Source organism: Astyanax mexicanus, chromosome 3, assembly GCF_023375975.1.
Source record: "Astyanax mexicanus isolate ESR-SI-001 chromosome 3, AstMex3_surface, whole genome shotgun sequence".
NCBI lineage: Eukaryota > Metazoa > Chordata > Actinopteri > Characiformes > Acestrorhamphidae > Astyanax > Astyanax mexicanus.
Window position 1 is genome coordinate 32,149,266 of NC_064410.1, and position 13,345 is coordinate 32,162,610.

Here is a 13,345-nt window from a genome sequence, read left to right on the forward strand (position 1 = left end):
CACTGGACAAAAATGCATTGTGCTAAAGCTGCCACTAGATGATGCCAGTCAATATGCAAAGAATCACAATATTTTTGTTCAGATTTATTTGGGTTCCTGGTATTATTTTATTTAACTTTTAAACAGTTCTGTATACAACTAAATAGGAATACATTTTGTATGATCAGTTGCCCTGGGTAATTACACATATTATTATTATTATTATTATTATTATTATTATTATTATTACTACTATTATTATAAATATTGTTTTTTTATTATTATTAATAATAATAATAATAATAAATATTGGATATAGTATTTAGCACCTTTATGCATGTAATGCAGTTCAAGGTGGTAGCTACATACAGTTGTATATAACTGTTTAGGCACCTGTTTTATCTGTGCTTTTTTTTCAGTTGCTCGTTTTATGTTTGTGTGTGTACTCTGATAGGTGTGTTTAATGTGTCTTATTCTGCTGTGTATTTTATGGTGTCTCTCAATAGCTTTCCAGGGATATCAGGTTACCACTAGCCTTGCTTATTTACAGTTCTGATTAGAACTATATTAGATAGCATGACAGTAAAAAAAAAACATGTTCGTACACATTTAGCATGCTTTATTGGTTATATGTGTTGCCCCTTTTTTACACAAAGAGGCTCCGGGTTGGATCTTTGTCTTATGATTTCTGAACAACAGATTCAGAGGTGGATGAAGAGATTACTTTGCCGTCCACCACCTCCTCCACAACAGTGATGACCTTTGTTCTGGAACTTTTGGTAGTTTTGACACTGAGGAGAAAAAAAAACATATTGAAATATAATTTCTGTCACTGTTCATAAACATAATCAAGGAGACTGTCAAAGTGAGTGTACATTCATCTAATAACTGCAGTTTGTAGGAGAAATAATAAACACTATGTGTAGATAGAAATGGACTGTATTGAAAGAATTAATGCAAATGATTCACCAACAAAAAATAATGGCTTAAACCTGTTTCTCACCAGAGAATAAATCTCCTACCAAATAGCAAGTGGGACTAAAAACAACACCACAGTGTATTCTGATAATAAAATCCATGTCCACCCTTGTGACATGTGAAAAAATATTAACAATAAGAGAACAACTCACGTAGTGGTCTCCCCATCCAGGAGTCTCCTGTACTCTGCAATCTCCAGCTCCAGTCTGGTCTTGATGTCCAGCAGTATCTGGTACTCACGACTCTGGCGCTCCAAATCAGCACGAAGCTGTGCCAGCTGCTCTTCCAAACTGCTTACCTGAAAACAACAAAAATTAGTCCATCTTTAGTTTTGACTCACAGTTGACAACATTTGTTGAGTCTCAAATTTCTGCGTGCTAGTCCAAGTATTTAGTCCTAAACCTCAGGGATACAATTCTGATTTTTTTAAAGTCAGGCTCTGGTGTCTCTGGGTTACAAGTCAGTGTCTCGAGTATCTGAGGTACAGTCAGAGTCTCCATTCTCTGGGGTACAAGTCAGGGGTTTGAGTCTCTGGGCTCAAGCCAGAGTCTCGAGTCTCTGGGGTACAAGTCAGGGGTTTGAGTCTCTGGGGTACAAGTCAGGGTCTTAAGTCTCTGGGGTACAAGTCAGAGTCTTGAGTCTCTGGTGTACAAGTGAGGGTCTCAAGTTTTTGGGGGACAAGTCAGAGTCCCTCTTCTCTGGGGTACAAGTCAGAGTCTTGAGTCTCTGGGGTTCAAGTCAGGGTCTCAAATCTCTGGAGTTCAAGACAAAGTCTCTATTCTCTGGGGTACAAGTCAGGGTCTCAAGTTTCTGGGGTACAAGTCAGAGTCTTGAGTCTCTGGGGTTTAAGTCAGGGTCTCAAATCTCTATGGTTCAAGACAGAGTCTCTATTCTCTGGGGTACAAGTCAGGGTCTCAAATTTCTGGGGTACAAGTCAGAGTCCCTATTCTCTGTGGTACAAGTCAGAGTCCCTATTTTCTGGGGTACAAGTCAGAGTCTCTATTCTCTGGGGTTCAAGACAGAGTCTCTATTTAAGTCGGGGTCTCAAGTCTCTGGGGTGCATTTTAGGGTCTCAAATCTCTGGGGTACAAGACAGAGTCTCTATTCTCTGGGGTACAAGTCAGGGTCTCAAGTTTCTGGGGTACAAGTAAGAGTCCCTAATCTCTGTGGTACAAGTCACAGTCTCTATTCTCTGGGTTACAAGTGGGGGTCTCTATTTTCTGGGGTACAAGTCAGAGTATCGAGTCTCTGGGATCAAGTCAGAGTCTCGAATCTCTGGGGTGAAAGTCAGAGTCTCAAGTCTCTGGGATCAAGTTAGAGTCTCGAGTCTCTGGGTTCAAGTCAGAGTCTCGAGACTCTGGGGTGAAAGTCAGAGTCTCAAGTCTCTGGGATCAAGTTAGAGTCTCGAGCCTCTGGGGTGGAAGTCAGGGTCTCAAGTCTCTGGGGTGCATTTCAGGGTCTTGAGTCTCTGGGGTACAAGTCAGGGTCTCAAGCTTCTGAGTTTGAAGTCAGGGTTTTGAGTATCAGGTTACAAGCCTAAGTTAGGTCTCAACTTTCTAGATACTAGTTCATGCCTTTAGTCTTCAATCTCTGGGGTAAAAGTCAGAGTCCCAAGTCTGTGGGATAAAAGTCAGATTTTCGAGTGCCTTAGGATGCTATCTCTAAAGTCTTGAGTCTCTGGTGTACAAGTCAGAGTCCTGAGTCTCTGGAATAGAACTCTTGGCCTTAGTCAAGTCTTAGCCAAGTTTAGTCTTGAGTTTTAAAATCAAAATAAATTTAACATTGAGACATTGAGTCAAGACCAGATGTGAGTACTACAACACTATTAAAGGTTCTGCAATCTCTGTTTCTCTATAGTTCTCAAATAAACTCACCTGCATCTGGTAGCTGGACAAACGCATGGAGTACCGTGCCTGACTCTCTGACAAAGTGTTTTCCAATGATGCTTTCTGTGGTGGAAGGGAAACAGGGCGTTTTCAGTAAATGAGTTTTCAGTAAAGTATACAGTTGTAACCAGTCTCTCAAGTTGGGATTTAGCCTTAGACATCCCACTATTAGTTGTTGTCACTGTAATTGTTCAGCTCACCATGGCTATGAGAGACTGTAGTTCGATTTCCAGAGCCTGCATCGTGGACCGGACTGTGGTGATTTCAGAGCGAGACGTCTGCAGGGTTGCGGTGCTGGTGGCCACCTCCTGTTTCAGAGTCTCAGTCTGTGAGGAAAAAGCAGATATGAATGTTGGTAGCTCAGTCTTCAACAGTAAATAAATGTTCAGCTGTGGGTTAAAGAAGAGGAACTCACCTTAGTCCTGAACCAACTTTCAAGTTCTCTCTGGTTCTTAGCAGTGACGCTCTCGTAATGCTCTCGGATTTCAGCCAAGACTTTGGTCAAGTCTTGCTGAGGTGCAGCGTCCACTTCCACATGAACCTGACCAGACATCTGATGACGCATGGCCAAGAGTTCCTAATAAAAATACATATAGATTTCTATAATGGTGACCGTGATCTTCGATTCATTAGATTTAACTTCAGAATGAGTTCTGATGACAAACTGATGACATTATTCCACACAGAGGCAATCTGGTTGCAGAAAAACAAGTGAATCTATTTATCTTGTCTGCTTTTACATTATTTTAGGTCAGGAAAACTATAGAAATTATGATAGACAAGAATAAAGATGATTCTCATTTGAATGAGAAACTGTAGAATGGAATTCTAATTACATTGATATCCTAAATATAGCTCTAATTAAGTAGTAATAAACTCTAATAAACTCTAATAAAGTAGTAGTAGTAGCAGTAGTAGTATGGTTGTATTAATATTACTTTACCCCTGTTAATTGGATCGTTCTAATTACATTATCATTCCAAATAAAGGTAACATTTCATGATAAATTTATAATAAAATAAGTATCTAAAATCTTGAAATCTAAATCCTTTAATCATTTGTCATTTGTTAATAATCACAGCATTTTATGAGTTTTATCAGCTCACATACAGTTTTGAAATCTAAACTACCTTTACATTTACATTTATACTAGATGTTACTCAAAACTTTTGTTGAATAAAAAATAACAAATAATTTTTTTACATAAATAGTGCTTCCAAACTTTGGAACAGCAATGCTTTTGGAAGACAAAAGTGCTGTGTTGCACCAAGAAAATGACATGGATTACCCTACCTCCTCGTGGTTCTTCTTGAGGTAAACCAGCTCCTCTTTCAGACCCTCGATCTGCAGTGCCAGGTCTTTCTTGGTCAGTTTCAGCTCGTCCATCACCCTCCTCAGCCTAGCAATATCAGCCTCTGTGGACTGACGCATGACCAGCTCAGTCTCAAACCTGCATAAAAACATGTTACCATATAACTCTATACAGGGAGAGATGCAGAAAGGAGACTGGTTGTTCTCTATAGTAAAAGAAGCACAAACTTACTTTATTCTGAAGTCATCTGCGGTCAGCCGTGCATTCTCGATGCCCAGATACACTCCTCCCTTTAAATGGATGGCTGCTTGGATCTAGGTGCATAAGAAGTGATACAATGAAAAAAATGCATTTAAATACAGTTTTCTAACATATTTTCTTAACGTCTATCCATTGCTTAAGTATATTCACTTTCACTTCACTACATTTTAAAGTGACTGAATAACACAATACTGTGTCAGCATGACTTGATACGCATTACGTTGAAAGGGAGAAAACTAGTGAACTTCCAAGACGTAGCAAACCAATCACAGTGCATGTTTCACTAAACCTCACCCTTAATTACATTATAAACAAATCAAAGATTGAACATTCAGACATAAAAGAAGCTCTGCTGACTTGTGCAATTTTCCCAGATTTGAGTATTTTTACTACATTGGAAAATTTCTCTATTTTATAAACTATAAATTTTTCTGTGTGAAGCAATCTTATGCAAAAGTTTGTGTACCCCTGTTTAAACTCCCTGTATGTACAGTATGTAGTAAATCTCACTGTTTATTCACTGAATTTAATATACTGAAGGAAAAAATGTGTATAAAGGTTAAAGAACATTTTATGTGCTATGTTATGTGTTCAAACGAAACAAATTCAAAGTGAAGCGCCATATAGGAAGTTGTCTCCTGCAACAAATTTGTTCATTAAATTTAGTTAAATAATAAACAGCCCATGGATTTGAACTGGGGTATCCAAAATTTGGCAAAAACAAATGAAAAAGAGAAAAATGTTGTTTTTTAATGTTTGTTATAATTATTTCTATTTAAAAGCAAGTATTTTGCTTTTACTCAACCAGAGATGAGTTATACTTTTACAAGTAGTAGTTCTTTCTTTTTTTTAGATTATATTATTATTTTATTTTTAATCTTTTTAAAAAAGAAGGCAAAGATAATCTACAATAAACAAACAAAGTGGAAATGAAGAAAACAAATTTTATAAATGTAAAATGAATGTAAAACAATTTAAGCATCAATTTAAAATTCAATTAAACTAAACAAGACACAAAATTAACAAAACAGAAATTAGATAAAGTGATGATTTATATACACATATTTCATTTATCAGTTTATTTTAAAGTAGTTTTAACATTTGAAAGCCAATAAATTAAAACTTATACTTTCATTTGTTTAATATTTTACTTCTGCTGTAACTCTCCACACATGTTATTAAGATAGAACCCCTGTATAAGCAGCTCATCATTACCTTGGCCTGGAGGTCACTGATGGTGGCCTGGAAGGTCAGGTAGTCACGGGCTATGGGTGATGTCTTGCTTTCCAGGAACTGGCGGATCTTCAGCTCCAGCTCGGCGTTGGCCTTCTCCAGAGAGCGCACCTTCTGCAGGTAGGTGGCCAGACGATCATTGAGGTTCTGCATGGTGAACTTCTCATTGCCGATGACCGCTGTGTCCAGAGCTCCACTTGCACTGAAGGCACTGAAGCTCATGGGAGCAGTGGAGATGCGAACCCCAGAGCTTCCAGCACCTGCATACACACTGCTGGCCCGGGTACTGGTCACTGCAGAGCCCCTGCTGGAGGTGGAGATCCGTGTGGAGCTTCTTGAACTTCCAGTGAGGGAAGCTGCAGAGGAGATGTAGCTGCGGCTGGAGTAGGTGGAAGTCATGGTGTTGGAGGGTTCTGTGTCTGGCTCTGGAAGCAGAGTGTGAAGAGTGGAGCCCTGGCGGCTCTTTTATATTGAAGTTTACGGGCGCGTGGGCTGGACTTCCAGGAATGCTGAGTGTGACCTTTCAGAAACAATCTGCTGGTTATACCTGTCACTGTCAGCCATCGTTAAAGTCTCTCCTGACAGGTGTCGCAGTTACCTCCACACCCTGTCCACAGAGGTAGTTCTCCACGCTGTATGAAATGTGTAAATAGAAGTTTTTACAAGCGATTACACTAAAACGTACGTTTTTTTCATACCAGACTTTACCCCCCTTTTTTGAAATGTTAGAATTTTTTTTGTGCTTTTTACAAAGGATGCACAACATAAACAAATAGGCGTATACTCTGGTTAGAATGTACATTTGTTTAGAGAACATAAAAAATTCTTTAGAAATATCTCTTTAAAATAAAAAAACAGGTATTTTAATAAATTAAGGTTTTATACAAAAAATCCTATTTCTTTGACACCTGTAAATGTTTAAATTGTTCTTTTGTGTAAATGAAAACCCCATGTGGATGTTTTTCAAGAGAACCAGTTAAAAGTGGTTTATATTCAGAACTTTCTTCATTGTACAATAATAATATACCGGAAATCTTTTTATTTTGATGTCATTTGCCTTTGTTATTATTAACATACTCTCTATACTAAAAATGAAGGTGTTAAACTTTCTAGTTTCTGAGCAATGTGACAGAAGAACCTCTTTTGATTTCATGAAAACTCATGACAGATCTGTGAGTTTGACAATTTTTTAAAAAGTCTTGGTCTGATGTAGATGTTCTTTACCAAATTTAAGTTTCTTTACACTCTCCTTTCATTTTCAAAAATGGCTATAGATGCTACACTAGAACCAAATACATGATACATTCATAGATGCACCAGAGAATAATTTCTTCAAACGCTCTTTACTAAAGGCAGAGGTTGGCAAATGCTTGACACACAAGTTTCAGTCAAGTCCCAAGTCCTAAACTTCAACTCATAGACAAGTCATCAAATTGACACCATCTAATTTTTTGTCGAGTTTTAGTTTACAACATAATCTGAACACAAACTGTCCCTTACATTGTGTCAAAGTTTTTCGATAAATGGATCAATGGAAATTTACCAAGAAATTCACCGGGTTTCTTTACAAAAGACATTGTTCCTAAATAGATCATTGTTTCTTAATAGATCATTAACTAAAAGAACCATTTGAATTTCAACTCAAAATAAATATATTAAATTGAATTAAGCATTCATTCAGTGTTTACGTTAAATTAAAAGTTAAGCACCGGTTGCTTGATGTTTCTTACAGTTAATTACCTTAAATCTTTAACTTACTCACTTACACTTGGCTACTTTTGAGGATCAGAAGGCTACAGTCTGAGACACTGCAGTGCAAATAAGGCTTAACGACATTCCAAAAGTAAAGATGTGCCAAATGATTTGCATACAGTGAAAGTCACATCACACCACACCCTCATCTCTCAACTCTTCCTGTATCACTGATGTGTCTATCTGCAGCTTCCAAAGAACCGATCCCTTTCTCATTCTGGTATATAAACTATTCAGAGCATGTGGGCAGAGTCTGATGCTGCCCAGAACTGAAGAAGATGCAGTGCAGTGGTATCGTGGCAAGGTTTAGACCCTTAATTACCAGTGAGAATTGTAAGGAGGTGTTGATGGACAGTATTGTCAGCTAAGAGGCACAGACTAAATGGAGGAGAATCTTAATATATTTAAAAAATGAAGGTCAGTCTTCGAATCCTGTTCGTGTAACTTGTCATCAGCTGCCAGAGCCCTGAGAGAGCACAATTGGCCTTGCTCTCTCTGGGTGGGTAGATGACGCTCTCTCCCCACATCACTCCAAAGGGTAATGTCTGCAGCACAAGGCTTCTGTGAGCTGATGTATCAAAACCGAGTCGCTGCGCTTTCCTCCGAGTGCGCTGTGATGCTACTAGGCAATGATACATCAGCAGCCGTTCAAAAAGAGGCAGTGGCTGATTTCACATGTGTTGGAGGAGGCATGTGCTAGTCTTTACACTCCTGGTGTTGGGGCATCACTAGTAATGGGGGGAGTCCTAATGAGTGGGTTGGGAAATTGGCCGTGTAAATTGGGGAGAAAATGGGAAACAAATAGAAATAGAATTATAAAAAAAAAATAATCAGTCAGTCCGGAAAATATGAAAGAACATTGAAAAGATCCTCAAGTGCAGTTGCAAAGACCAACCAAAATGTTATGATGAAGCTGGCTCTCATCAGGACCGCCCAAAGAAAAGAAGATATGGGCATATGGAATCTGTAATACATTTGCTTTTGTGTAACAGTGTATGGCTATTTAGTATATACCAACATTTGGTGTAAAGGATGTAGATGCAATTTTGCTGAGGGCATCGAGAAGACCTACCATTTACACCCAAATTAATTACATTCTGCTATATGATAGAGTATAGTATTAAAACCACATACAGTCATGTGAAAAAATAGGACATCTCTAGAAATCTTGTCTTTTTTAACACATTTAAATAAACAACCTTGAGATTGAGACAGACTGACATACAATATGTAAACAAATAAAACATATAAGGGTCTTTACACTTACCCATCTCTACAAATAAGGTTATTCATGTAGTTCTTCTAAAAAACAAGCACTTTTATCATTATTGTCCTAGTTCAGAGCCCAAATATCCTTTAGGAAGAAGCTCCTCCTCATCCTCTCTGTGTTGCTTTCCTGACTGCGACAGAGACACAAATCCACTGTTAGGATGGCTGAGGTCTTTTACAACCTTCCTGACCTTGGTCCATCAGTGCTCTAGTCAAACTGCAGGTCAGGGAGCACGGTCCTGAATGCATCACCCTCTGGAGGACCTGTACATCCTGCTTGGTGATGTTCCCTGTCAGAAAGCTTTCAGTGGTCCAAGTGTAAAAGTTCCACAGTACCTTGAATGGCAGAATAAAGTCCATTTGGAATTTAGCATGTGTTTAAGCTCTATTAATGTAATTCATGTAAAACTTTGCTTTTGTTTATCCAAACCACATTTTTATTTTACATTATTTTATTCAAAGTGTTCATAAACTCGTTAAACCACTGCCTCCCACATTAAATGATTTTGTTAAATACACAAACCTGTCTTCTACAGTCTGGTTTACTCAAGAAAAGGTGTGTCTGCATGTGTGAGAATGCCACTGTGACATTTTTAAAAGCTGTGATTAGTACATTCTTCAATTGAACTCAAGCTTTAATAAAAACTTTCATTCATTGCCAGATCCTTTGGCCATTACTCAACAAAGAATAAAAGCTTCTGTCTAACCTGTCTGACATTTTCACTCATCAAAACACACCAATCCGCACTGCAGTGCTGCACTAAAATCATTTTACAATCAACCTGACAGTAGGTATCATCTGACCTGGATGAGCCTGGAAAGAAAGAGGCGCATAAAAATATTCATAGTTCTTTTGTTTTTTGTTATTTTTGTATATAATAAATTCTAAAGTGCAGTCTCATAAATGTTTCTAGAGAATGGTAATCAGCTTTAATTCATTACATAACTATGTAAGGATTTAGGGAATTATATAATGTAAAAGAAAAACATGCAGCACAGCAGTATTAATAAATCCACAGTCAGTCGCAATAAGAAAAGTGTGTTTTTCTATTAGAAAAATCTAAATTATGTGCAAAGCTCTACACTGGGTTGGGGTTACTGACATTATTATGTATATTTATTTATTCTTGTTGCAACCAGCCACTGGTTGAAATATGAATGAGACTTCTTATTGCACTTAGCACGGCATCTGTTTACAGATAAAGTTGGACAAACTTTACTTAAAGGCCCCCTTTGTTAATAGTATGTTCCATTGTGGCACCCAACCACCCCACCCCACCTGGAGAAAAACTAAAAACTGCAGCCTCTTTGTGATTTTTATTATCAGAAACAACTTTAAGACTTTTTAAGCCAAATGAAATAATGATAAATGGACATTGCTGAAAATTATATGTAGAAGAGACACAACACAAGTTTACCTTATTAAGAGTCTGGACAATTATCTGAATTTAGAATTTAGCAATTTATCTATAAAATTTAGACTTTTATCTAAAACTGTTAGCTGATGTAACAGAATTAGTAGTTAGCTCTCTCCCCCCAGCATGTTGAGCTCCAGTAGTATAAGACTTAAACTATAACATACTTCACTCAAGCACGCAAACACAGGCACTGTGAGCTCCACAAACTACCTTTCATACATAGATACATTCAAAGACATTTTTAGCATTGCTGTAAGGGCCAATACAGTGACAACCAAGTTCTGTGCTATGATTTTTCCTCAACAATGTCACAATAAAGAAATGTGCATAGAACTACCCTGGCACCACTGCTGACCTGTCAACCCCAACCAGATCCACCATTTCTGTCATTTTGCTTGAGAACAGTACACAGCAGTATTAGCAAGCAGACTTCGTCTGATAGAGGAATCTGTACCTACTGTTCATGTTAAGTCAGCAGATGAGGGAGACCCGCTCTGCTCCACCTGAGTTTACACTAACATGAGGTAAATGCTCAGTAAACACAGGGCGTGGCCAGCAATCGTTTATTTGCATAAAAGTGACAGAGCCCTTAAACAGCTCATTCTGAAAGGGACTGAAACTGGCAAGAACAGAGCTAATGAGATCTCTTTATGTGACAGTGGTTTTGTGATTTTAAGAACTTAGCCCATAGACCTATCCTAATTGTGTAAAAGAACATTTTCCCTTTAAAATCAGTGTCAAGTTGAAAAACATGGTAGATCTTCCCATGTCTTTTAAAAAACATTGTCTGATTAGGGATCAAAGCTGGTGGGGGGAATTAGCAATGAAGTCAACATGATCAGGCTGACAATAGAGCACATTAAAAATTGTTACATTGTTTTATATTATAAACTCTCTCAAAGGATTTGGCTCGTGCCATGTTTCATTCATATTGAGGTGTATAATAGCACTTGGCTAAGGTTTAACACTGTGAAGAGTGTGACCTTTAATCTCTCTTAATCTCAGGAACTAGTAAAACTAGTTTTAGTCAAACAGCTGCAAACAAAACACAGCTGCCCTTTAAAAGAAAAACTCTTAACAGAACAGTTGTGATTACTCCACCTCAACCCCACCCCGATCTCTATAGCTGCTGCTCAAGTCCAGCCTGTGTGTCTGCATCACACAGTCACCGAATTATCATTTACAACAACTACACATATACAGTACACCATGCTAATCCTACAGTTTTGTGCAGCTAGGCAGTCAAATAGAGTTCATATGTGAGATATGTGAGTAAAAATTACGCAACTTGAAGGACATTCAACCTCACCATGGGGTTTAAATAGTCATTGATGACTGATTTTTAAACTATCCTTCTCTGGAGCAGAATAAATGTACAAATACAATGTACAATATAAAAAACAATTTGCCCACGTTTTCATCACAAGTATTACACAAACATCCAACTAGATTATGCTCCCATAGCTTAGTATACCCCAAGGGCGTAGGAGCGGGTTTGATATTGGGGGGGGACACTTTTGCTAATGCACCAAATATAGTTTCTTAGAACAACATAGGAATTACTTTTAATCACAAATAATCCCTTTTTTCTGTACTCTGTTTATTATTAGTTACATCCAAGTAAAGGTGACTTTACAACCGCCATGTTACTCCAAATTACATTTAAACAAATATGCGTGAAATGTCTGAATTATATACATATATGACAAAAACTGATCAGTTATCATCTGCGCTTTTAGTTGTTTCTACTGAAAGCACTTCTTATGATGGTGTCCTTTTTTGAAAAAAGAATGTAACTTTACGTTTCATAGAGATTTTTGACAGAAGTTAATATAAATATTAGACTAAAGAAAAAAAACATTTGGATTCACCTGGAATGCCTCTATTTACTCAGGATTTAGTCTTACTGTGAACTACAAATGAACAGAAGTCAGGTTAGAGCAGTGTTTCTCAACCCTGTTCCTACACATTCTACTGCATATCCCCACTGCCTTCTCTGCTTTAAAGTCACTTAATAAAGTAAGTGGAGGTATGATGTGTCTAATACACTGCTGACATACATAATGAAAAGGATTTAAACAGGTAAACTCAGTAAAGGACTGTTTATTAACGCAATTTTAGGGCAGAGATCAGGGTTAATAAACTGCTTTAAACTACCAACATAAAGTACTGTACTAAATTCTGACTATCCACTACATCTGGCTTCTAGCTAACTATTTTTTTCGTTTACTATAGCTTACAGTAAGTCCTGCAATCCTAAATTAATAAACACAATTTGAAAATGAAATAGTGATTAGCTGATCAGGGCAAGCTGAACATAACATATATGTTTTTATTTTAAGCCTTGACTCCCTGTCTAGCTAATTCCAAAGTTAAGCTAACTGACTAACACAGCTGCAGTTTATTATCACACGGTGGGTTTAATCTGTATGTTTTGATTTGGAGAGTCTTTTTAACCAGCTATCAGAAATAATCTCAACACAGGCCACATGGTAAACTCCGTTACCTCTTAGAAAAATCGCCGTATATCCAGATTTACTTCAACACCAGCTGATGCTGGACACCGCTTCTAAATCTCACAGCGAGGGGGAGGGGCTTCTCCTCCACCAGCACGCTAACTCTTCTCGCAAGACCAGCGAGCTGATTGGCTGTTTCTCCTGAAAGGCGGGACTTTCTCCCTGAACCGGCACCGTGATTGGTTTCCCAGCGCTTAGCGGTCGGTCTCTTCATTAACAGTACGACTGAGCTGAGCGAAACTATTTGATTTTTGGGGGGGACAAATCCACCTGTTTCTAATATTGGGTGGGACATGTCCCACCCATCCCCCCCGGTTCCTACGCCAATGGTATACCCCAACGATTACTAATCAGTAAATATATGCAAAGCAATACCAGGAAACAGCAAGTGTCCAGAAGAGTTTAAGAGGTTAATTCAGTTGTGCTGAAATATAACTTTTCAGGGATTATTTTATTATTATTTATTATACACAACTGGGGTGCGTATTATCTCATAAGTATGATTTAGGGTGTTATAACTATGACTTAGTGGAGCCTATTTCTTCTGCTTGGTAAAATTAGGGGTTCTCCACTAAGTCATAATTATGCGATACTATGTCAAAATTGTAAGATACTAAATCTGGGGGTATAATAATAATAATAATAATAACTCGGTTGAAGGCCCCTTATTTTTTTTTCAGGTGGCGGGAATGGGCTTCTATATCTAGTTACCTGAGTAACGAATGTGAGTACTTTTGACAC

General features: G+C 37.9%; 1 protein-coding gene across 2 annotated transcripts; it reads right to left on the reverse strand.

Annotated features, from left to right (window-relative positions):
* Positions 1-583: 583 nt before the first annotated feature.
* Positions 584-12,823, reverse strand: krt1-19d (keratin, type 1, gene 19d). Of its 2 annotated transcripts, XM_049476363.1 has the most exons (10): positions 12,595-12,823; positions 8,669-9,006; positions 5,632-6,281; positions 4,387-4,469; positions 4,137-4,293; positions 3,259-3,420; positions 3,044-3,169; positions 2,832-2,906; positions 1,110-1,255; positions 584-770 (listed from the first exon to the last, which is right to left on the reverse strand). In XM_049476363.1, exons 3-10 carry the CDS (start codon positions 6,046-6,048, stop codon positions 659-661), a joined length of 1,278 nt encoding a protein of 425 aa, XP_049332320.1. In that variant the 5' UTR covers positions 6,049-6,281; positions 8,669-9,006; positions 12,595-12,823; the 3' UTR covers positions 584-658. The 2 variants fall into 2 exon arrangements, with proteins under 2 accessions (XP_049332320.1, XP_049332321.1); XM_049476364.1 differs by lacking the exon at positions 8,669-9,006.
* Positions 12,824-13,345: the final 522 nt, after the last annotated feature.

Coding starts and splice junctions, on each gene's coding strand:
- krt1-19d (XM_049476364.1), bottom strand. CDS start 6,048: ATGACTTCCACCTACTCCAGCCGCAGCTACATCTCCTCTGCAGCTTCC. Junction 3,170..3,258: donor AAAGTTGGTTCAGGACTAAG/GTGAGTTCCTCT, acceptor TTTTCCTCACAG/ACTGAGACTCTGAAACAGGA. Junction 2,907..3,043: donor TACAGTCTCTCATAGCCATG/GTGAGCTGAACA, acceptor CTTCCACCACAG/AAAGCATCATTGGAAAACAC.